The sequence below is a fragment of the Dendronephthya gigantea genome, unplaced genomic scaffold (assembly GCF_004324835.1).
Source record: "Dendronephthya gigantea isolate DGI-Jeju-01 unplaced genomic scaffold, DenGig_1.0 000074F, whole genome shotgun sequence".
Taxonomy (NCBI): domain Eukaryota; kingdom Metazoa; phylum Cnidaria; class Anthozoa; order Malacalcyonacea; family Nephtheidae; genus Dendronephthya; species Dendronephthya gigantea.
In genome coordinates, this window is record NW_021163084.1 from 326,151 (window position 1) to 351,312 (window position 25,162).

Genomic DNA, 25,162 nt, shown 5'->3' on the forward strand with positions numbered 1-25,162 from the left:
AAAACATCTTTAAACTTGATAGATAACAGAGGGAGGACCTGTGCTAGATGTATGAAACAAGGGGGCTTATACCCATTTAGGGGAAAAACCACAAAAGTTTTTTTTCCTCTGGCCCCCAAAATTATTTGTGAAATTCATATTAGAAACGTTTATTATTCATTATCCAGTGTAATGTTAGTTTACATTCTTAGCCACCAGTAGGCCTGCATCCCTTGTTTAATTTAGAGTTTATTTTCGTTTTTTCTTTTTCCTTTTAAGTTTCTTTCGGTCAGAACTGGTCTTTTCGTCTTTATTTAAACTAAGTGACTCCATTGCCGACACAGTATTTGATTCGACATCCATATCGTCGTCTATCCCAGTTTCTTTCGTCTCCTCCTTGAGAGAAAATCATATATTGAAACAGTAACTTTATACTGGATAGTTCTATCAGTTTCAAAATGATCTACTGCATGAGATACAGCAGGGGTCACCCCTTATTGCTTTAAGGCCCGTATACACTTGCGATCTTTGCTGCGATTTTCTTCTTTTGAAAGATGTGAATGAGTAATTAGTGGCGAATACACCAACAGTCTTTATAAAATGTTATACAAAGTACATACTTTTGTTTGTGCAACCATCGCCTCGCCTTCGGGTTCCGCATTTGCAACGTTTACCAAACATTGTCGATTTTCAAAATGCTTCCATGCTTAATATACAAAGAAGTAAAAAAAGGTCAAAAACAAGCTCTTATGAAAAGCTCTTATAAAAGTTAAGACTTTTATTGCGATCTGAAATACCTGGAGCGCTCTGTGTAATGTCAAATATCTGTAGGCCTTGTTTCTCACCGCCCAGTGTAAAAATATAAGGACTATCCGGACAAGGTGATACATTTAGTATGGAACCCTAGTAAGAGAAAGATATAAGTTAAGGGAATTTAAGTCGGTATTATTGGCTATCTTTAGTAATCTTTAGTTTAATCGAATCACTTGTACTGTACATAACTCACCATTTTCATATCCCGAGAAGCTATAAATGAAGGCTTATCGTTCTATTCAAGAAAGACATTAATATTGGTATTACGAAAATCTTTCAGTTAAAAAAGAGAAACTATATATGTATTTTATATTTTCCATGCAGATTGCCCACATACCTCTATGTCCCATACTTTGACAAATTTATCTTGCGAAACAGACACCAAACACCCTGGCAGTTGACTGCTTAATGCAATTCCTGCAGAAATTTTAACGTGAATATTAGAAACTTAGTCGTTTCGATTTATAAACATGTACTGTGTAAAACCTTGTAACGTACCTGTGACCGCTTCGTCATGAGCATGTAATGTAAAAACTGGATCATTCGTTCGAACGTCGCAACAAAAAATGCTTCCTTTATCTGTACTGGCCTTGAAGATGAAAATATTTTTGAGTAATATAATTATATTATGATAAAGAAAGGCAGGCTCTTTCAGGAACTTAAAAACAAACTTCATTTATATTACTGTATGTAGATATAGCTCTGTCTCAAATTTTGTTCCCCCATGAAATCAGTACGGACAGATCTCTTATTGACACAGTGTTATTATGGATCCAGTATACTGTACGTCTGTAGATCAATTATATGGATCTTTATTGGTGGAGTATTACCACAAAAAATAGTTGGACAAAAACGAAATAAATGACAGCGTGAACGAGAATATGATTTACAATCTTTACCAAAAAATAAAATGGCGAAAAATGATTCCAAATTGTGCACTCGACTTCGCCTTTTAACTTCCATGACCTACAACTGCCCTGTTGGGAAAATTAATGTGATAAAATGAGTGTCTCAAGCTTTCGTTCGTTTACGAGTAGAACCAACGTATTTTGCAATCTTATAAGTTACAATATATGCATTAGTAGTTGTTTGTTATCTGTACCTCAGGACTTCTGCAGTCTACGACTTGTGCCGTTCTGAAATTTCAAATACACAATTTAAACTAGCCAAAATATTTTTTATAAGGACGAGATTGCCCTCTAAAGATCAAAACTCGAAACTGCCAAACCTCGACTTTCACAGCCGAAAAGGACACTGAACGATACATATAAGATTCGTTTACATCGTCCCTATTTGGTGATAACAATTTTCAAGCAGTCATTGAATATATAAGGTCGTAGAGGTCGTGGTTTTGAAATTTTTGTGTTTTTACCTTTACATGTGCAGGACAAATTTATTTAATTGATTTAGCTGTAGGCTAGCTGTAGTCTCACCCCAATCACTTACTTATCAAAAGATCCAGTTAGTAATGATTGTGCTTCATAAGGATGCCAACAGACACTTTGAACCTGGAAAGCAGTTACCGGTACTCACTAGCAACACGGGAAATTACTTTGAAATTTATAACCACACTAATGACAGTAATGTTTACCTTATTATTGTGGTGTGTTAGAGCTTGCACTGCCTTAGCTTCAGCTAAATCCCAAAGGACGACTGTGGAATCCGCAGAACCACTGCACAGTATATTTCTGTCAAGATTGAAAGAATGTTTGGTATGAATCGACGATTTGGGTAAGAACAGCTCTTACTTCAAGCAACCGTTTTTGTGTCTCAGGTACAATATACCTGAAATATGCATCTCAAACGTTGATTGTTGTAGGTGCAGTAGTCAAAGTAAGCTGTTGTGTTTTCAAACTACCAGAATAATCTTAATATAAACTCCCGCGTGTGGCATTGCACAATACGCTGCCTTATTTTATGTCCAAGTTTAACGGAAAAACTATATCTTGTAGTTGTTCAGTTTGGACATGATAGTTATGACTTACCTTGCATTTCTGTTCCACGAAAGATCCAAAACAGCATCTACATGTCCAATAGAACCCTTTGATTTCTAAAATGTCGTCAGCCACACCAGTTAGGATACTGTTATCGTAAACCATTGGCGTCCGGGGCTTTGCAAAAAAAAATTGGGTCGGAAGCAAAACCTCGCACGCCCTGGGCTGAGGCAAATTGGCTCATTTACCCCCTTTGAGAGGCCCCGATTGTAACACACCAGCTAATGTGTTTTTCTTACCCAACTCGTCCAGTTGCGCTATCACCCCGCGCAGTATAATTCGGTTCAAAATTATTTCACCTTTTTATGTTTGTTTTTCTTTTTCTCCCCAAGTGTTAGCGCTGAATCAATTGCGTCGATCACATCCAAGTCCCAGATATTAATAAAAGGCTCCATCGTACCGACGGCAAGTAGGTTTCCTGTAAAAGGATAAATGTATTAAAGTCAACTTGTCATGAAATACGGGTATAACAACCGCTTGAAACAGACAGAAATCGACGTTTCGACCTAAAAGCCATCGTCAGAAGAGCTACTGTAATAGTGCGAATACAACTGTAACTTTACTGATGAAGGCACTTAGGTCGGAACGTTCAGAAGTTTTTGTCTGTTTTTGGAAGTTGTTATAGCACAGTTGATAATGAGAACAGTATGGGATATTCAGCCATGTCGCGTGTTTCGCATAAAATATTTAATTGCTATAACCTTGTTTATCTTCATTTCCAATATCAAAGTTGAGCCATTCCAACACCAACGGAAATGTATCCAACAAAATATCATGATGAACATACAAATCAGTATCTTCTTCGTTGTAAACTAGAATGAAAGAATACAGTACCATGGTTTGGTGGCAACCCACTTAGGCACTTTAGATCTCATACAGAGATTAAACTTCACCTAAAATATGGTACCAACAAAGTTCTTAAAATAGACAACAATGAAGGCCCAAATTTAAATGTCAAGAAGTGTTTTTGTCTATTTTATACAGATGTTATACACATTTGATGGGAAGTTGTTAGTAGGTGCTGCCATGTGCTGCATGCCACTCCTGGGGGATACATGTATTTTCTTATTTTACCATAAATGTCCAAGCTACTAAGTTCTTCATCAACTTTGCCAATAACAATTAAATTGTCTGTAGATTTAATTTGAACATCTTCTTTTTCATCTTCGTCCTACAATAGCAAAAAGTTTGGCAAACAAAATGAAGTTGTCATAACGGCACAATATTGTTATTTCTGCTGTCTCTGAAATGCATTAGGGTTATCAGGTGATCTGTACTATCCAGTACTATCTGGTGTTTCCCTATGGAGAAAAAAATCTTGTCTAACTCCAGCACTTACATCTTCTTTCAGGGTGATGTATGGATCATCCTGATTGTTTGCAAAGTAAGTCAGACCAGCCATTCCTGCACCAGTCATGACAACACCTAGGGAGATTCCCAAGGACGAATCAGAGATAAGGTAAAAATGATAAAAGTGGACACAAACTGCAAGTGGAAAACTATCACAAAGGGTACCAACATTCTAAACAATTGTAGGTATTCTGGGAAAACTTAAGTAACATTTATTTACCATGGAAAAGTGAAGGAAGAGAGCAAAAAAGAGTGATTGGTCAAATATATAGGTGAAAGGGAAAAAATCAAAAGAGTAATGGCTGAAGAATCATAGCAAACTTTAAATACCTTCGCCATCATCATCATAGTTATCCAAGTCATATTCCTTGAGTACAGCATTGTCTTCCACATCAGAATTATCTAATTCTTCATCCTGATCAGGGTCTTGTTGTGATGAAATGGCCTCATTCATTTGTTCTTCATCATAGTCAGATCCTTCTCTCTCTCTGTGAACAAACAAGAATAAGAATCAATAGGCATAAAAGGTAACAAAGCCGGAGGAGCAGTCAGCAGTAGTCTCCAAAATTACCTTGTTGAACATCTCTATTTTAATTTACCATACAAATTTAAACATTTTATAATTGGAACTTAAATACTAACTTGATTTTTTCCTTAGTTTCTTTGATCAAATCTTCTAATTCCTCTTGTGTTAATTCAACCTTAATTAAGAATGCCCAAATATCAACATTTGGTAAAACACATTACAGTAAATCTACACATGTATGCTCACGGTGTGGTTCACCAGGAAATGTTTAGGTTTAAATATAAGCAGTTATAAATATTAGAATATTTTCATAAGCTAGGATTAAGATATAACATTCAACTGTACCCAATATTTTAAAGGTTCCGTTGTCAGTTCACATAAAGCTATATCAGACAAGCTGGAAATGCTATGCATGATTATGCTTCTGATTTTGGTGGGAATTTATGTGTATTGAAGCTACAGTTTAATGTATTCCAATTGCTGTGATGCTTGTGGGACCATTTTAATGTATTGGGCATGTGCATGGTAAAATCACAAATTCACTTGGCACCACAACCATGGTACAAAATTTCTTCAAATATTATTTATCAGGTGGTACAATATTCGGTGGCATTTCCAACACAGTGTTTATGCATTATGTTTACTGGCTGTCAAATTATTGACACCTAGGGTTGTTAATAGTAAACAACTGCCAGTCAACTGTAGTGTAGGCCTGTGTTTAAAGTGAGTGAGTCACCCTATATAGCCACATTGTGGTTGTTGTACCAGTGTCTCAAAGAAAAAAAAAATTTAATTTTTCCTCTCATAATCACAGAAACAGTACAGCACAGCGTTAAAGCCTCCAGAAATACCAGTATACCACACAATTGTAGCAAAACGTGCTGACATGAAAAGACTATACGGTTTTTATGCAAATATTATAAATTATAACATAAATGGTAACTATACCTTATCAGGCAGAGCTTTGGTTACTCCTCGTCTAACCCACGTTAAACATGTTACCATTGAAGGCATTTTACCTCTGATTTAGGTTCAACACCTTTTGTTGTTAAGGCAGTGACTGTGAGTACATTTCGAAAATGTTTACAAATGTTATTGGTAAACACGTGGGTTTTTTCTTCTTCTGGGGATAGTGATGGATAAGGAAGGTAATAGTTGGTTGTGAGATATATAATTATTTATATAGCTCAGTGGAGATAGCGATGGTCATGCCATATAATAATGAGCACTTGAATAATAGTAAAGTAAAGAAAAAATAATAAAAAATAACCATAAACGTGATGTCAAGGGATACTAGTTTACTTATACTAGTTTATCATAATAATAGATTGTCATCAGTAACCTTAAAGATCCTCAAAGATCCCGCACAGATAATAGTGGTATTTTCTCTAAATATGAGGCCGCTATCGCATAACACAGCAGATGCGACCAAAATTTTACTCTCGCGCATCTGAACTCCAAAGATTTTCAAAAAGACGATGAAAACAAAAATACTCGTCGAATTTATACGTGAAAAAAGAGTTATTTTGTGCTTTGGAATTCTATAATTTCTTCTAATTTGTGCCTCCGTGGATGGCCGGCCTTCAAGAGGGACAAAACCACGTAAATATGGCTACAGAAAGTGACGACGAAGTAGAGAAACTTAGCCTCGGAATAAGGACAAAATTTCAAGTGTGTTTGAACGGCGTACATAATTCAGAATGTGGTAAAAACGAAGGAAAAGTCACGAAGCATTTTAGGCCGGTGAATAATGAACCTAAGAATTTGAGTGTGAAACCGTATTATGGTCCAGGAAGGCATGCTAAGTGTGGTAATGCCGTGAATAAGTTGCACAATTCTGATGGCAAAATGACACTGATTGTGGATGATACTCGTTTTGTTGTCGATAGAAATATATTTGATTCTCAGCCAAACACAATGTTGGCAAGGTGTGTATGTAGGCTTTTGTGATGTGTTGATATATTAACACATCAGTTGTTCATGGTAGTGCTTATTTTCGGGGTTGTTGAATTTGTAATGTCATTAATGTGTTTTATTATAGGGCATTGTTTAATGTTTATACTACATGTAGGTGCAATGTTTGATATGGGATTACTGTCGGTGGGTTGGCAAAATTTTAATTCAGAACTTGTGCATTTTATATAAATATGCCAAACTACATTATGTGGACAAAAAAAAGTAGCCCCCCTTAAGAAAGTATTGTTACTTGTTAGCAATTATATGATCATGTCCTTTCTATTTTCAATCAATTTTTTATCTCTGTGAGTCAAAATTGTTATTTAGAGCAATAGGGTGTAAGAATAATTACATTATGTTGAGAACTTGAAAACAAGACTGCATAAAACCTACGATTGATTGGCAGGTTTTTAGCAGTAAATTCAGTTAAAAATTAAAAGTTAAATTGCCAGTCTGTATTGTTATTATGGCAAGATTTTTGACCATATTATAACAAATTAAATTAAAAGAATTATGTATTCACATAATAACAATAGAGACTGGCCTAAAAAACTATTTTTTTTAATTTTATTTGTTATAATATGGTCAAAAATCTTGCATAATGTAATGAATGTTCTCCAAACACAGTCAGCCTAAGGGTAATAAATTGTAGATAAGATGATATATCATAGTATTTGTAGGTATAACTCTTTATTATGTGGTTTTTGCATACATACACATTACCATACAAACACTCAAAGGTGCTGTATTCCGTGATTTAGTGTTGTAAAAGCACAATTTCCATATATATCTGCTTGAAAACCACCATCTTGAATTTTCATGAAAAGGGAGCTACAAATGGATTTTATCCTCTTAATTAATCTGGAGCTTATAATCACAATTTTTGTCATCTGGCTTTTATAACTAAAGAAACATGCACAAACACATACATACAACACAATACAATAAATTTTATTTAAACACAATACAAATTAAAGCAAAGCTTGTGGGGTCATTTCACCTTCGCCATGACTTCAATGGTAAGCATGTCATGTGGTAGTTGAAATATGGTTCTTGCAGCTTTACAATGTAGGGATTCCAAGGAAAAGAACCCTTCTTTATTGGCCCACCTGCCCCAAACTGTCCTTACATACATGTAATATTTATTGGCACTACCTTCATGTATGGTGTGCCACATTTTTTTGGGACCACTTTTTTTGTCCAGCCCCTGTATATTATGAGATATGAGATATAATCAGATATTACACCTTAACAACTCCTGGTTGTTATATAACATCTGCCTTTAAAAGGCAAAACAAATTTCCTCTCTATATGACATTTAAGGGTCTATCTCAAGATCTTGAGTGAGTAGTGACTCATACAAATTCTCAAGATGGCAGCTTTTAAAGTCTATTGCAGTTTTACTTGTTAAAAAAAGTAATACTCTCTTTTAACTTTATGGGCAGCATTGCTGACTGCTGACTGAAAGTATTTAAATGGTGGATGCAATGCATAATGGGATATAAGTACATTTAATTCTTATTTTTAGGATGTTTTCACCATCGACAGATTATGGTAAAAAGAATGAGAAAGGAGAGTTTGTGGTGGCTCAAGGAGTCTCATCAACAGTTTTTAAATCAATTTTGGTAAGAATATTGCAAAATTGGTTATACATGGGTATGAGTATCAATGTAGAAAATTTTGTCTAGAAAAATTATAATATTGAATAGCTTGATGGGTATTTTCATTTTTTTATTATTATTATTTACAATATGGCAGTATAAAGAACCATAGGAACCTGCTTTTAAATGCTAATTACAATTTCAAGTTTGTTTTATCTGTAAGCATCACAATGTTGTAAATCTTATTGTTATCATGATAGAGCAGGTTTTAATGTATGGTATGTATTGTGTTTTCAGGATTACTACAGCATTGGTATTGTTAACTGCCCACCAAGTGTGTCAGTTCAGGAACTTAGAGAGGCCTGTGATTACTTGCTAATTCCATTTAATGAATCTGTTATAAAGTGTCATAATTTAAGTAAGTTGGATTAACATCAATTGAAAACTATCATGTAGAACTTTGGAATAGAGTTAACTAATTGCCAAAAACTTAATAGATCACATGTTAATTGAACAGATCACATGTCTGGCAGCCAAAAATGAAAAATAAAACATCAAAATCAATTTCCGTGCAGTTTGTAATTGTCACCATTTGAACTTTGTTGATCATGCAGTTTGTAATTTTGCCACTCTTGCAACTCAAAGATTTTATCAAAACCTGTCATAAAGGAGGATTTTTTTCTGATTTTTACAGGGGACTTGCTTAATGAGTTGGCCAATGATGGAGCAAGAGATCAATTTAAGAGATATTTAGAAATTGACATTTTGCCTCTCATGGTACAAGCAGCTAAGGTAATGTGTGTTGCATTACCCGAAGCCTGACAGTTTTCTCCACTTATTTTGTGGCCAATTTTATTTGATTTTAAAAAAGTTAAGACATAATTATGTTCATTTATGGGCAATCAGCTATCACAAACACAATACTCCTATAGGTTTAAACCATAAAAGTATCAAAGAACTGGTAAAGTTGTAAAAATGCAACCCAGGTCCTCTGACAGGAATCTACACCCACGCCTCTTCAATTCTAGGGAGGCTGAAGAGAACATTGCTTATGGAAGTAGTCTAAGTCTTGATTTTTGTCATGATTGTTCCATTTGAAATCATGATCCACTACAAAAACATTAATTTTTGCTTGATACTACTTTACCTAATACTGTACCTTAACTGATTACCTCACTTATTACCTTACGTTACCTTATAGTAACTTTTTTCATCAATGTGTGAAATTCTTGTTATTGCAGTAATATGTCTAATAACTCTAATTAGTTCTGTGAATCCTCTTTTCGTGTGTCGGTTAACTCGTAAGTTAATCCTCTTTAGATGGGTCGTCGTGAGTGTCATATTGTTATTCTCACAAAAGATGATGTTGTTGATTGGGACGAGGAGTACCCGCCCAGTACCGGAGAGGAAGATACGCAAAGTAAGTACGATTTTCTTCTTTGGATATTCGAAACTAAATTTTACTATCTAGGGATATTAGAACGTATGTCTATTCGAAAAATTATTATAAAAATCAGATGATAAAGTGCAACCAAATTGTAAGTCGTAAGAGCCTCAGAAAAGACTCGAAACTTCAAATTTCGCCAAATACTGATTACTAAGGGCATTGATCTTTGTGTACATTATTGTCCCAAATTTAAATTGATATCCCTGATCTAGGCTAAGGGGCCTGTGAATCCATCCCTGGTTGATGTATTATCAAATGTTTATTGCAGTTATTTACTCGTCGGAACTAAATGGATTCTTCAAGTATTTTGAAAACAGAGATGTTGCTAAGGAGGTTCTTAAAGAACGTGGTTTGAAGAAGATAAGACTAGGAAATGAAGGTGCGTTTGTTGGTGTTTTTTTAGGCTGAGAAATTTGTGAAAAAGATTTTGGTTCAAAGTTTTGAATATCTGTACCTATCTTAATCTTTAGGTTATCCAACTACGAAGGAAAAAGTTCGCCAAAGGCATAACAGCAGCAGGCCTGAAGGTGGGTAGAAAATGCAGGCGGGTGTCTGTGAATAGCTCTTATGAATCAGGGGCCGGTTGTTCGAAAGGCGTTTAGCTTAAACGATGGATAAGCAAAAAATTAAAAATACTCTCATACATCTTGTGGTTGACTGAACTTGCTTCTCATGCATTAAATATGTATATGTTCTTCTATTAAAAATTAAGCTATTTACATTGAAATATTTCAGCTCATTTGTCCAATAAATAGATACTTTTGTTTTTCATTTTGAACTTATCCGCCGTTTAAATTAAACGCCTTTCGAACAGCAGGCCCGAGTAAAGTTAAATAAGAAATCGTTCTTTACACCAATTTGGACCACCTTAAATGAAATACAAAACATTCTTCTTCGACGCATGCAATAAAAATGTGGATATGAGCCATAACATGCACGAGCACGAGGCTTGAGATCTTTCTTGCCCCGTGGGCCTCGTTTTTGTGTGTCTGGGTTGTTTTCCACATTTATTAAGAAGGATGTTTTGCTTACTTGGACGTAACCAAAATCGGAAAAGGAAAGAACGTGAAATACATTCCGTTCTAAGTTGAAAACAGTAATGTTGGGACATTGCCTGAACACTGTCAGGCACGCGAGTCGCCCGCCATTGGGCTGCCTATGGTTAGGACGTATATATAATTACCGAAAATGTCCATTCAAGCGTCGAACTTTGCCGTACCACTGCTGACCCATGCTGTATAGACTGATCGTTTTATCCACGTCATACAGTTCTAGTGTCGATGAATTTACTGCATACCAAACGTTTTTATTTGTGAGCGAGTTTTTTTTGGTATTTTTTAACAATTCCGTGCACATTCGTGAAATTTTTGTCAACGTCTTCTCTGGAGACAAATTGGCAGAGAAATCGACCTCTGACGTCTTTCGCTCACTACACTTAATACATATGTAGGTCAGCGCGTACAACGTAGTGAACCTAACTACAGTATGTTATTTTTCGGTGATATTTAGTTCGCACGATCCGATTTTGTTGAATCCAATTCACTTCTGACGTATGAAATATAGTCGGTTATTGATGAAGCCGTAGTCATTGGCTTAAGTGGATTTGCTGCTGATATACATTACAAGACAACAGACTATAAAACATCCATCAGAAGTAAATTGGATCCAACAAAATTGGATCGTGTGAGCAGACCTTAACATAACCAATGAATAGTTAAAAGAAACAAAACAATATTATTTGATTTCTGTGTTCCTAGTAATCTACAACTATGTACAGAGACCGTTTATTCATATGTCTTGGGAAAAAGAGGGGAGCAAAAGCCGCCACGTTGATTTTCAGTGTGTAAAAACCAAAGTCGGGACGAATGTTATTGGCGCGGTTGACGAACCGGCAGCCCTCGCGGCCGTATCTGGTAGTGACAGCGTACCACCACCACCGCAAGTGCTGCTGGGGTCTGAACCTGAGGACTAAGTTGCCGCTGAGCTTTGCGAAGTTTCTGGATGAATGTTGGCATATAGATAGAATGTTAAACTTCGGCATATAGATAGAATGTTAAACTATTCTGCAATTCACCCAACGTATTACAAGCTGTGTCAACATTGAGATGTTTAAGACTTGTTGAACTCTCAGTTCGTCGTTTAACGACATGTTGGTAACAATAACCCTGTTTATGTTTTCGCTATCGGATTAGAGCAATGATAGCTGTCGATTAAATATCGCTATAGAAACTATTATATATGCTTTCGCAAACTACAATGGACAAAACTAGCAATGGAGGTATATTTCTGAATTTCCCATTAACAACCAGCTGATCTGAAATCATAAGGCATAAGGCGTCTCCACCAAAATTGAGTTATTTTGTGCCTGGTGTTATTTGCCCCCGTTCTTCTGACTAATATTATAGAAAATTTACACTCTAATTTACAGTTGGAGAAATATAAAGTGTTTCGGATAAAAATAAAGTATAGAGTTACTTGAAATTGAGTGTCGAAGTCATTGATTTTTATACTCAGGTCAGCTGGAATTTGTAGCCGTATTAACAGAGGAAACTTTAGAGATGTTGACATTGAATTTAGATATTATAGCTATATTTATTGTGTTGTTATAGGGAAATGCTCTCATAAATACTTCACGTCTAACATCATTTGTGTGCATCAACTTTATTTATTCCTAGAATAAACTGGTCACTGGCTGGTTAAAATTACGCGAACGGAACCTGGGTTACAGGGCCATGCTGGGTTACATCCGCGTTGCCGCCATTCCGCTATCCTAGTGCCAAGGTCATTTCGCACGAAAAACAGTTAATGTTCATCCTCGTAAACTATCATTTTTATAACGGGATATTTACAAAACCATTTAAACCAATAACAAATGACCAGCAATGTTTCAGTAGAGGTAGTGTTTACTATGTCTGGATAAAAATTTCCATATTCATCATTGAAGATGATCCCTCAATAAGGATGCTATTTAATTAACAGATTGGCTCGTTGGCTCTAACTTACGGTTCTGATATTTTCGATGAAAGTGGGTTACATCGGAAACTTAACTAAAGTCATTGATATACTATCAGTTAGGATGAGGAAATTAAAACCATTAAAGCTACTTATTTGTGCTGGTTGGCTGATACATGCAGTTCTCGGTCTTTCTTCCAATGCAACTGAAGTCCCTATGCGTGACCAAACTAAAGCGGATATTATGTAACCCAGCAGGAGAGAGCACGCTTCTTTTGAATGATGTAAATTAGCGTTGACCTCTAAGCGAACGTGCCAGAAGTGCTCGAGACATGTTTATTCTCTGCGTATGTCACATAAGCTCACTGTCAGATTGTTAGCCCAGCATTAGATAAGCACAGAATTGGCTTAGAGTTTTATCAGCTCACAACGGCCAACATATAAACGGGAGAGGTTTTGAGCAAAGAATGGCCAGTGGATTGAGAAGTACTCGGACACAGTATAGAACTGTTGGTGTGTCCTCTCTCAGGCCAGCTTTTGGAGCGAGTGGTGGAGCAAGTCGGGCTGAGTGGAGTTTGACTAGCCGTAGCACTACCACAACCTCAAGTGAACCTGTGCGCAGCAACGCTGTCGAAGGTCCCAGAGATGAAAAGCCCTCAAAGTCAAAGAAATCTCCCAGTGAGTCAGGCCGCAAGCGCAAAGAGAAAAGGCATTTAAGAGAACGACGGCATGGCACTGGAGTCGTTATTCTTTCAAGCGGAGGACAGGTATGATTTGTGATATTCTAGATACCCTTAATGCATAGGTGAGTTGCGGAAAAGTTGACACATTTATATGAGACGATATATTTATGTCGCTTAAATCTTCCTTTTTGCCAGCAAATACAAAACCACAATATACAACAAAAAGATTTTCCTTTTTTTCAATTTGATAACTGTTGACTACCATCTGCTCAACGACAGCGCTAAGTGAAATCATTGACTATTGTAGGCCATCTGTTTACCTGTTTTCTATAATTCGTAAGCTTGTTAATGCTGCTTAACTCAGTCGCCTACCAACACTAAATATCTGTGCGTTGCATTGCGTGTTTTTCCCCATAAAATTTTAAAATATTTGCATCCAAGACTTGCTATGTTACTGTTAAATTTACGCGGTATATTAATAAAGGTTTGATGTATTTATTTGCATAGCTATAATTACTCCGGCGTCAGCGACGGAGTTGAAAATTCGCCTCGGTTTTGTTTTGTTTTTGTTTTTTTTTTTATTATTTTTTTTTTTATTATTTTTCGTCGTCGCAAGTCTGTAATGGCGCGAAACATTCTAGTATTTAAAATGTGTATGTGATTGGATTTATCTATGTCCCAGTCTTGTCTCCCAAGAGTTGTGGTGCACAGCTTTGGCTAATTTTCCGATGCGCGATTCGATTTCGCTCGCATGATACGGCAATTCCTCCAAGAGGAACAAATAAACCGTTCTTTTCATGCTTTTCGATTAAGTTTAGACTGAATTGGGGTAAGAATATATTTAATACGTGTAGATTCTGGTCCTATTTTAGTAATATCGCTGCTATTTCGCCGTTTAACAAGATGATGTGGTCGTGTATGGGCGCTTTGACTCGTCGTAGTTTGCACAGGATTGAAGATTTAATATAACTATATAAGCGCGAATTCCAAAGGCAAAGTGTAAGACAAAGCGAATGTATCATACCGTTTATTTACATTCTTGAACGATTTAACTTCTATACTTTTTAAAGTACGATGTGCTTCTGAATTTCGCGATCGAACATTTAGGTTCGCAAGGCATCTAAATGCGAATATGAACTGTATTGTTTATGTTCAGAAGCTCTATATTGAAGACTGGCACGTGCGCCGGAGTTAACGCCAGAACAGGCGTCTTGTTATTTATATTTTACCTCAGGATTTACGAAGAAATCGCTTAGTGATATATGTCTATATATAATTTTACATATATAAGTATAAATATAAATGTGTATAATCATTATGGTTAGAGGCTTAGTCTTATGGTCATCTCACCATTGAACTACGCCTTCAAACGTTTAGTGTATTTAAGCGTTTGAGTATATAAGAGTACAAACAACATGCATTGCGGCATGGCTCTTCGTCTTAGAATGCGGTTTTATAACTGTTTCAAAAATATTTTCAAATGCCGGCATAATTTCCATGCCCTTGTGCTTCATAATTCGGATGCGGATCAATTTTAGAATGAAACTGGCCGAACAATTTGGTTCGGTTAATTTTGGGCAAAATATTTTCTGTGATTATTTATGTAGCAAAGTGCGACAGTCATTGACGAATAAATATTGGTGTTATTAAACACTTTAACTTAACAATGAACTTATAAATTTATATACAAACATTTGGTGTTAATGCAATTTCCTGTATGCTTAGCGCCGACACGCTATCCCTAAACGGTGGACACAACACCAAAACACAAAATGTTTCTAGCAAAATATATGCGCAAGCTTGCTAACAAACGTATAAAATAATAGATATACGTGATACCTCAAACTGTGCCGTGTTCAACGAAACGTTGTTTTGATAGACTTAGAAAGCTTATCTGAGCAAAAAATCTGTGTAAGCCAAGCAAATATTTCTCTAATTACGAAGCGGTTTTCGTAATAAGTGCACAGTTTTCAAAGGCAATAGTTTTTGGTTAGAAACAGATTATGGAAAAAATAAACTATTTGTTAGTTCAGAATGTTCTAGTTTATGCTAATTTTTGCAGGGTGTCTGGTTTTGACGTTTGTTTGTAAACAAAACCTTCTTTCGCTGTTTCTTGCTTATATTAACTCCTATGGCTGTGATAAAGTACTTAAAAGAAAACTAACGAAGGAATGTCTGAAAGGCACAACGGAATCTCTGCGATAAATCGATTATATATATATTACGATAATTGTCTGTTCTTTGTCTTGAAACTGTACATTGTACAATGTGCAGTAAATGATGGTTTAATTTCTCATTAAGTACAATATTCCTCATATATATTCGACGCTACCTATCTGTAGAAATTACGAATAATGGGTCGAAAAGTGACTGTTCAAAGTTTGAAGCTTTGTTAATTTATTTTAAGCTTGAATTGTCCACATTTTGTATTGAAATTAACATAGAACCCGCATTTTTATTCCATATGTTCAATTTTCAGAGTCAAAGAAGGAAGGTTGTATAATATGATAATTTAACAAATTTGCGCATTAACAAATTTGCGAGCATTAGTAAAAAATTAACTCTATCTAGTGAATTTTAAGTGTACATACGAAATACGATACGAGCATACTGTTAATGTTAATTTGGGGTTAACTTCGGAATGTATTCTATGGAGAATTGTCTGGGATTAGGGTTAGTTTGAAAACATGTTTATCTTGCACGGATTTTGGGAGAGTTATACCGTAATTGAAGTTCGATTTTGTAGATCAAGATATGCTATAAATTTGCATATTTGGTGGCATTAATCCCTTCTTATTTCAAAGTATAAAAACATTGAAACATACAGACCAATGTTGAGATCAATTTTCGTGTACAGTCAATGGCCATAATTGTCACTTTTAATTTACCCGTCTGTCACTCAGACTCCTGGGTTATGATTGGCTAAGAGAATGTAAAAGCTCCCACCTCGTGTGCTAAATACAACCCGACTATTAGCCAATAAGAATGCTCGTTAGATGTGTGGGTATATGGGGGATATTTTTGTATTGTGGAGAAAGTACTATAATGTCGGACTTTGTAAGGCTGTTTGGGTGAAATTTAAGCGCTTTCCCGCTTGTTTTTAACAAAAGGAAGTTCAACTTTGAAGTAGAACAGTCCTTGGACATTATTCTTCGACGTTTGACAGTTACCCTAGGCAGGAACTACGATTAAATTGTATGTATTGAAGTTATATTGAAGTGATTCGTAGCCAAAATGATGACCAACGACAATTATTCGACACCAAAAAAATATAAAGTAGAGGCAGCAGCGGGCTGTTTATACGACAAAGAAAATAATTTAACAGACACTGCAGCTTATATACAGGGCAATACAGCCTTAGCGTTCGAAGACACAGACATGTCGAAGACAGAAAACGCGAACGAAAACACGACTGCGCGGCGAAGTCGAACAAGACGGAGTAGGGATCAAATTGCAGACGAGTCTCCGCGAAATAGCGAAGAATTACAAGTTGAAGGTGCAACGGCACAGGCTGAAAAACCTAAGAGCTCAAAGAAGGAGAAACCCTCGGGTAAAAAACGAAAAGATCGGAAAAATTTAAGAGAAAAGCGGCGGTCCACCGGTGTCGTTATAATGCCTGGGTTAGGTGTAAGTAAAGTTTGTTTGTGTTACAAAACCAAAGATTAATTTCGTAAATTTCAGTATATTGTAACATCTCTTATGTTCAATTGGTATACATTCGGGTTGTTTACATATAAATCGAAGCCTGTGATAAATTGGTCACTTTGTATTAGTTTGTTATATGTGATATATTTTATTAATTATAGCGTTAAATTTAGTTCAAGTTCGATATTGAAGCACATTCGATTACATACATATTTAGCTACAATTTTTACCCCATTTGGCTAGATTCTACAAAGTATGACAAAGCGGAACACGTTGGCTAAACGAAAGCTATTCATTTGAGGGAATTAGTTGTCCCCACTACGTACAATTATATCTTGATCAAGCATTGATATCAGCATTTTTATAAAGTTAATACGATTTAGAGCACTTATTATCTACTATAGAACTCAGCCTTGTACTAGTTGTAGTAAAACCTCTAAATGGTTCACTTTCTACATGCTAATACCTAAATCGCGCACAATATGTTTGTGAGATATTTCAAAGCAATTTCCAATCATTTATAAGCTCGATTAAGCAATTTTACATTGTAAAACACCGTTGTTAACTGTAATTTAGCATGTGATTTCGTTTTACGAGCACGTTTTCAAATCTGCATTCTTCGTTTAATTAAACTTCTATATTCCCTCTAAATACAGCTTAGGTTGCCTGCCATTAGATCTTAACTTGTATTGGCAAATTGAATTTTGATCGAGAATCATACAATCTTGTTATGGCCATCTTTGTTTACTTTATTGATTGATTGTGGCAATCATTATGCAAAGTCGTGCATAATTTGCATATAATGTCAAAACTGTACAAGAATGTAAATATTTGCTGAAAGCATGAACAAATATATAATGTTACTCTTTTGAACATTTTATAGCATTAATTTGTTTCACAACTGCCATTTAGTTTGTTACATTGAAGGTTTTCTGTGTTCTAATTTTATAATTAGTAAAATGAAAATAAATTTAATGACTTTTAGTATTGTGTTGGCATAGCAACACAGGCCTGTTCATAAGAATATGTGAATGATCTAAATTCTTCTAACCTGTAATGTTATTTTTTTAAAGCATTATAAATTAACAATACACATGTAATGTTTTGAATATCCTTTGCTCCTACCCATAAACTATATCCTGTTTCCTTATAAGAAGAAACAGCTTTCTCTTTTTGAAGCCTAGCCATATTTTAAGAGCCAATACAGGATGTAATATGATTTTCAATTTTTCAAGTAATATTATCAAGCAAGTTTGCTTATTGGGATATTTAGTTGTAGTTTAGGTACTTTTCTTTGAAATAAACAAACTGTAAAAAATTCTACTTCATAGACTGAAGTATGTTTTAGAAATTATAACATTTCATTTCTTTAAAATCTTAAAAGACCTCAGACTTTATAAGATCTCTTTGTTAGGATTGCAATTATGCCTTAATTTTGGGTGGTTCAGAAATAAAATATTGCAAGATAATGAGCATTGTGTAACTTTTGACAGTGACAACAGAGATCGGTAGTGGCCCACTTAAAAGGCAAAATGTTGGAATTTTGCCATCATAGTAGCCTAATCCTTTCCAATTTTAGTCATTACCTGGTGGAATTTAACCACTTATTCAAGTTTTGCATTGATATAGTTAAAATCTTATAACCGTTTTGCATTGATATAGTTAAAATCTTATAAATTGCTTCTAAAATGTTTATAAAAATTCTATTTTGTGCTTATCAACCTTTGGTAGATTGGTTTATAAGCTATATATACTACAATAATGTAAATCCTAATCTATCTAATCTGTTTAGTATCAGTTCATTATACCTTGAAAGGCTTGACTACCCTATAACATGAGATGGGGCATAGGATTGAACTGGGACAATCCATCCTAATAATAGAGAATGGATGGGGAAATAATTTAAATTGTATTGTAAAGAACCCAATAATAATATAATAGGTAATTTTGTTATGTTAAAATACACAAACAAAAAACTGCTTTCATACCTTTTGTTACCCTGAATTATTTCTGCCTTCCATAAAAATAACCACTTCAAGTGTGCAACTGAAGTGATGGGTTATGTGACTTAATGAATTTGCAAATTGTGGAGATTGCTGGTCAGTTAATTGCACTATATTTGCTGCCATGTTGAAAATGCTTAAATAATAGTGTGTATAACACTTGTGGCCCTTTGAGTGTCACATGCTCTTAAGCATTTTCATTTGTCTTTTCCAGCAGAAATAGATCTAAACACAATTAATTTACAACAAAAGTTAGAGCTAATTCAAAATATTTGAAAATAATTTCATTGGCCCTTGTAAACTAGGTGTCAAAGTAATTAAAGAAAACATAAAAAAGGGCATTGAAAATGGCAGTGAAAGTAACTGGGTGCCAAATAACGAGTGTAAATAACAATTATTGTGTAATTTAGAATGACGAGCAAGCTGATGAGGCTAAACAAACAATGGAAAACACAAAGATGAATGAAAGTATTGGAACTGAAGAGTACTCGCCAAGCCCTAGTGAGGTAGTATTGCATTATTCAATCAACATAACAGCCAAACACCAATCTTTATAAACAATTTAAACACCTCAGTTACTTGTTCCCCCCCCCCCCTCCATAGCTGTTGCTTCAAATTGTTGATAATAAAACAGTCTATCAATTTTTCTAATGACATTTGACTCTTTATAGGTTTCAACATCATCAACACCCAGCAGGTAAGGACAATATGAAATTAGTTCTTGTCTAGCATCCTGATCTCTGCATTTTATCAGAAAGATACATCAGTTTGGAGCTGGCCTGTGTGTGTGCCATTAAATGTAATTGAGCTTTTACTTTCCCAGGTTGTAGAAATGATTTGTAAGATTCCAAAGATTTTTAGGGTTCAAAACTCTAGAATGCCCTTAAGATATATTGTGCCTAAATGTTTTTCCTAACTAAGAATTTTTTTAATATTTCTTTTAGGTCTAGTAGACTAGCACGTGATGATGTAAGTATTATCCCACATGAAATTATATAATTGCTTAAAGTAATAAACTCTCTGTACATAGTTTGGACTTTAGTGACCAAAGGAACTGAGTTTAGGCCAAGGGGGCTGACCTTAGCACCTCCCTACTAGAAATGACTCCTGCCACCTAAATTTGAGTAAGTGTGATGGATGCTGTGGGATATGTATTGCTCTACCCGCTGTACGTGAAGTTTGAAAAAATTAACTTTTCTTTTCCCTTAACAGGTTGATGTAGATCGCCAGGAAAAACAAGATTTATTAGATAGAATAGAAAAACTAGAAAAAGCCTTGGAACAAAAAACGAAGGTAGGAGATCTGGTCGTGGGACGAGAAACTCATAGTAGATTATGATATAGTTAGTGATCATTTTTGATTGTTCAACAAAACTTGACGGATCTCGACGTTGACAGATCAGATCTAGCTACAAGCTGCTGCCGAGCGAGTTGTTTATGTATTAACTGGAACCACTGAGTTTTTTAATGAAATACAAAACAACGGTAACTCTGAAAATGAGCATTTTAACAATATATTGACTTGCTTTCGAGTATGATTTAGTCATCTTCAGAAATCTGATGTTCATTTTCGGAGTTTCGTTGTTCTGTTTATATATGCAGTACAACCTTATATAAGTGGATCACTCAGTCAGCCATGTCGTGATACGACAATCAGCCGTGCAAAACCCATCCATTTCAGGTGGTCCCCCAAATCATTACTCCTTAGTGTTGGCCTGTGTGGCCATCTATCATGTGAACACACATCTGTGAATGTAGCACATACAGAAAGCCGGAGAAACCTACCTGGATTTTGCGATTTTCCAGCAATAATTTTGTCTACTACTCACAGAATGCCGTGCCGGAGTGCATACATCTTCAAAACACATGAAATCATCAACAGAACTTAACCCTATACGTCTATTCAATCGTTGATTTCATACGTATCATTTAAATGATTTTAAACTTTTACGTGCGCATACGGAAAATCAAGATCAAATGGTGAATGTATGGTACTATTATATGGTAATTAAAGAAACATGGCCGCCTCCGCTGGCCCCCGTAAGCAAAAGGCAGTGGGGGCAGCTGCCCCCGTGGTTCCGGCGCCCTCGCAAAATTCCTCGCACAGGCAATGCAAATATGGCCAAAAAAACATGAAGAAAAACACTAGATTAAATCTAGAATATACCTTTTTCTTCTTTCAGGAAGTGGAAACTTTAGAAAAAGAAAAGGAAGCACTTCTTCGCGTTGTCCAGCAGGTTAAGAGTCTACAGATTAAGTGATGATTTTGTAAAGTATATATATTGACACGATGTGAGAAGCCGTGTCCCGGTTCTGGCTAACTGAACACGGCTAATGATAGATTGCATATTTTTATATGATTTTGTATTTGACCGGAGTTTACCAGCGAAGCCGTTGGTGCCTATGACTGAATGTTGCTGTTTTTAAGCAATCGCGATAGTTTGATACGACAAATCGTGTATCTTTTATCACGTTTTGGTGCAAATGGGGGTTGGGATATTCAGACAAACTTATTTTACTTCAAAACTTGTAATTTTTGCGACAAATTTTAGCAAGCCAATAGTGTTTTCTAAATTGTTACGAGGATCATTGCAATGGGTCCCATCTTTGAATTTTTCTATTAAGAACGTTTTGCCCAAACTCAACTTTTGAGAAACTCGACTTTACTGCAGCTGATTCACACAAAATTTGCTACATAACCCGATAACTTATAGTTCGAGAATCCGGCTACATTCTGGGCCAGTTGTTCATAGTGCAATACTTTTAATCAATGCAAATCAAATTTTTCAGAATTCTTTTAAAGTTTTATAAATGAGATATTTCAAAGTATATTATTCCATGGCAATGCAAAAATACGCGAACAAAGACAGTAGGTTAAAATGTAAACAACCAGCCTCAGAGGCTATAGATTTCCAATGTGAAGAAGCACCGCTGTTAAACGTCTGCGCATGCGTGGTCTTTTCGTACACTGATTTCATATCAACAAAGAAAAGTATGGTCTAAGGAAATCACAGGGCTCAGTAAACTTTCTTTCAACTCAGGAAGATTCTCACAAATTTACTTGCTTACTTGTTCAATAGTTTTCTCATTTTTTGTGTTTTTGTTCAATTTTTGTATACAAATCACGTATAAGTTTCCCACCCTTTCCTCGAATCTCGCACATGCGCGTGACGTTTGACCGACAAGTATTTATGGAATTAGAACCTTTTTTCCACTATGCGGAATTTTGTGCGTATAGTGAAATAAAAAGTGAAGTAAAATGAAATAAAATTATAGTGAAGTAAAACTCAAAATTCCGCCTATTGGAAAAGAAGGAATCTCTAGTGTGTTTGAGAGTTCTCATTTGCTTGGAAGCTAAGTTGTTGCAATTGTACACGGTGACAGCCATAGATAGAAGTTCTTCTTGGCTGTCTGGTCCGTTCAATAAGAATGGTTCAAAGTAAAACGAGAATATGGTCTGAAAATCAGAAACCGTCAGAAATGTCTAAAAGTTTCTCAATTTAATAATTTCCGTATACTGAGCATGGAAATGTAGTCATTTATTCTTTTGCCTTCTTCCAAATGGTCAAAATTCCTCGAATAATACACGGTTTGTTTTGGCTGTTTTAGGATAGGGCCGTTATTTCGAGCCCTGTTACAACTTAGAAATTCACTTGAACTTTCAGTTACATTCTCCTAAAAAGGTGGTTTTAAACTGCAACTGAGTGACTTTACAGTGCATGGTAGTCAACTGTAAAGAGACTAAGTTATCAAAGCAAGTGCATTCTTTATTGCACGTTAATTTGGGTGACCTTTTAACCGGTAGCAAGTAAATGTGAGCTTCTATCATTGGCTTGCTCCTGTTTTTTTAGACAAAGTTGACCACCATGTAAAAACAATTATCTATAATGTAGTTTTTAAAATAGACGGAATATTATTTTGTAGCTAGGAGTGGAATTAATGGCAGAATTTTCAACGAGCTTGTTTATAATATAATATAATGTTAATCCTGAAGAAAGGAATATTTTTCTATACCCTTTGTGTGATTTTGGTTTTATTTTATGTTAAACTGGTCGCCATCTTGATTGACAAGAGTCAAAATTTGTTAACAACATGTCACAATGTCATTGGCATTCTATGCTTATATATGGCCTCACTTGCAAGAGCTCAATAGGTAGTCATTTCCTCGAATGCCTGATGACAACCTGGGCAAGGGGTTGTAACAACCATGGATGATAATGAGGTGTTTCAACTGATTATTTGTTTAGTGCGTTCGGCGATGAAAAGCAACGGCGTTTGTTGCAGGCTTTTGACGTGTGTTGAAATGAAGAATTGTATATTAATTATTTCATTTTATTTGTATGCCTCATTTATATGTATGCCATGCGTATAAGCGCCTCCCACTTAGCTTGCTATCTGCTTGTAATTGTCAGTTCCTCCTTTTCTCTGGGGTGGACAGGGGGTAAAAATGCGCGACGATTTTGTTATGTTATCACTTATTAATTTATCCCTCGTGTTGAAATCGTGTAATTCATTCAATTTTACCGTTTTCTATACTTCTCCTTCGTTTTTCAACTGAATTACTCGTGGATGTTTTATTAAGAGAACGAAGAATTAAACTGTGAAATTGAAAGTGCTAGTTAGAGGAATGGACTGAAATACAATTGCGCAATCCTCTAAAGAAGAAATTGAAGTACCTGCAACTCTATAGTCTCTGTGATTCCAAAGCAGAAATTGAAGTACCTGCATCACTATAGTCTGCGATTCCAGAGCAGAAATTGAAGTACCTGCATCACTATAGTCTCTGCGATTCCAGAGCAGAAATTGAAGTACCTGCATCACTATAGTCTCTGCGATTCCAGAGCGGAAATTGAAGTAACTGCATCACTATAGTCTCTGCGATTCCAGAGCAGAAATTGAAGTACCTGCATCACTATAGTCTCTGCGATCCAGAGCAGAAATTGAAGTATCTGCATCACTATAGTCTCTGCGATCCAGAGCAGAAATTGAAGTATCTGCATCACTAGTCTCTGCGATTCCAGAGCAGAAATTGAAGTACCTGCATCACTATAGTCTCTGCGATTCCAGAGCGGAAATTGAAGTAACTGCATCACTATAGTCTCTGCGATTCCAGAGCAGAAATTGAAGTACCTGCATCACTATAGTCTCTGCGATTCCAGAGCAGAAATTGAAGTACCTGCATCACTAGTCTCTGCGAATCCAGAGCAGAAATTGAAGTATCTGCATCACTATAGTCTCTGCGATTCCAGAGCAGAAATTGAAGTACCTGCATCAATATAGTCTCTGCGATTCCAGAGCAGAAATTGAAGTATCTGCATCACTAGTCTGCGATTCCAGAGCAGAAATTGAAGTACCTCCATCACTATAGTCTCTGCGATTCCAGAACAGAAATTGATGTACCTGCATCACTAGTCCCTGCTATTCCAGAGCAGTGCTCTCATCACTAACCATAAAAATTTAAATATATATACTTAAAGAGTTAGGGTTCCGCACTCCAATCAGACTGGTGGTACGCTTATTAAGCCCGCTATATTTTAATAAAACTCTTTAACATAAAAAACAGGCGCATCAATCAGTTTATCACTTTATTTGTGGTGTACCTATCAAGTACAGAATATTTCTTCTAATAACCAGCTAGAGAGATGTATCAAGTCGGTCTTTCACTAGGTGAAATTTTGGATCGATTTTCTTTTAAATTGTGATCGGTGAAGGGAATCCGCTACGGTCGAATTCTCACAATGGAAAAGAAAATCGAGAGAAAATTTTCGTTCGACCGACCGGCTTAAAGCCCGTTTTAACCCCTGCGCGCTCGCCTTTTTTCAGCTGACCTCTTAAAATAACTGAATGCAAGGTTATTTTTTACTATTAAAGCGCCTGGGTACGAGGCTGGCAAATCAACGTAATTAAACAAAGAATTTAGCTCATTAGCATTAGGTTCGTGATGCACATGAAAAGTTCGACTTTTGAAACGGACCTAACTTGATTTTTGTGGAAACGTGATAAAAGTCCATGAATGATGCACACGTGGAGTGTTTAAAACAATTTATAACTCTTGCATGAATCGAAATGATATTTTATATATGAAATGTAAGGCATGGGTAATCCACTTTAAATTCTCACCGCAAGTGCTTTAAATTCTCACACACTCAAGTCCAAGAAGCAAGAATGCTCATTTGCGCGGTAAGTGACCCATTATCGTTAATTGTCCGGTTAA

At 35.7% G+C, this 25,162-nt stretch overlaps 3 protein-coding genes across 4 annotated transcripts; 2 read left to right on the top strand and 1 right to left on the bottom strand.

Moving 5' to 3' along the window:
* Positions 1 to 133: 133 nt before the first annotated feature.
* On the bottom strand, positions 134 to 6,048 carry LOC114531733 (periodic tryptophan protein 1 homolog). The gene is made up of 18 exons (XM_028553351.1): positions 5,611 to 6,048; positions 4,779 to 4,837; positions 4,467 to 4,624; positions 4,126 to 4,211; positions 3,861 to 3,957; positions 3,488 to 3,598; positions 3,086 to 3,204; positions 2,778 to 2,842; positions 2,384 to 2,480; positions 2,239 to 2,300; positions 1,895 to 1,928; positions 1,692 to 1,769; positions 1,291 to 1,381; positions 1,130 to 1,209; positions 986 to 1,027; positions 777 to 882; positions 600 to 685; positions 134 to 375 (listed from the first exon to the last, which is right to left on the bottom strand). Exons 1-18 carry the CDS (start codon positions 5,674 to 5,676, stop codon positions 229 to 231), a joined length of 1,584 nt encoding a protein of 527 aa, XP_028409152.1. The 5' UTR covers positions 5,677 to 6,048; the 3' UTR covers positions 134 to 228.
* Positions 6,049 to 6,123: 75 nt separating this feature from the next.
* On the top strand, positions 6,124 to 12,290 carry LOC114531734 (BTB/POZ domain-containing protein 10-like). The gene is made up of 8 exons (XM_028553352.1): positions 6,124 to 6,590; positions 8,147 to 8,243; positions 8,517 to 8,637; positions 8,914 to 9,011; positions 9,540 to 9,639; positions 9,935 to 10,045; positions 10,137 to 10,193; positions 11,424 to 12,290. The coding sequence occupies exons 1-8, from the start codon at positions 6,235 to 6,237 to the stop codon at positions 11,636 to 11,638; spliced, it is 1,155 nt and encodes a 384-aa protein (XP_028409153.1). The 5' UTR covers positions 6,124 to 6,234; the 3' UTR covers positions 11,639 to 12,290.
* Positions 12,291 to 12,927: 637 nt separating this feature from the next.
* On the top strand, positions 12,928 to 22,961 carry LOC114531795 (uncharacterized protein DDB_G0284459-like). 2 transcript variants are annotated; one of them, XM_028553414.1, is made up of 6 exons: positions 12,928 to 13,385; positions 19,360 to 19,455; positions 19,621 to 19,646; positions 19,894 to 19,918; positions 20,162 to 20,242; positions 21,132 to 22,961. In XM_028553414.1, exons 1-6 carry the CDS (start codon positions 13,086 to 13,088, stop codon positions 21,207 to 21,209), a joined length of 606 nt encoding a protein of 201 aa, XP_028409215.1. In that variant the 5' UTR covers positions 12,928 to 13,085; the 3' UTR covers positions 21,210 to 22,961. The 2 variants fall into 2 exon arrangements, with proteins under 2 accessions (XP_028409215.1, XP_028409214.1); XM_028553413.1 differs by lacking the exon at positions 12,928 to 13,385 and adding an exon at positions 16,316 to 16,928.
* Positions 22,962 to 25,162: the final 2,201 nt, after the last annotated feature.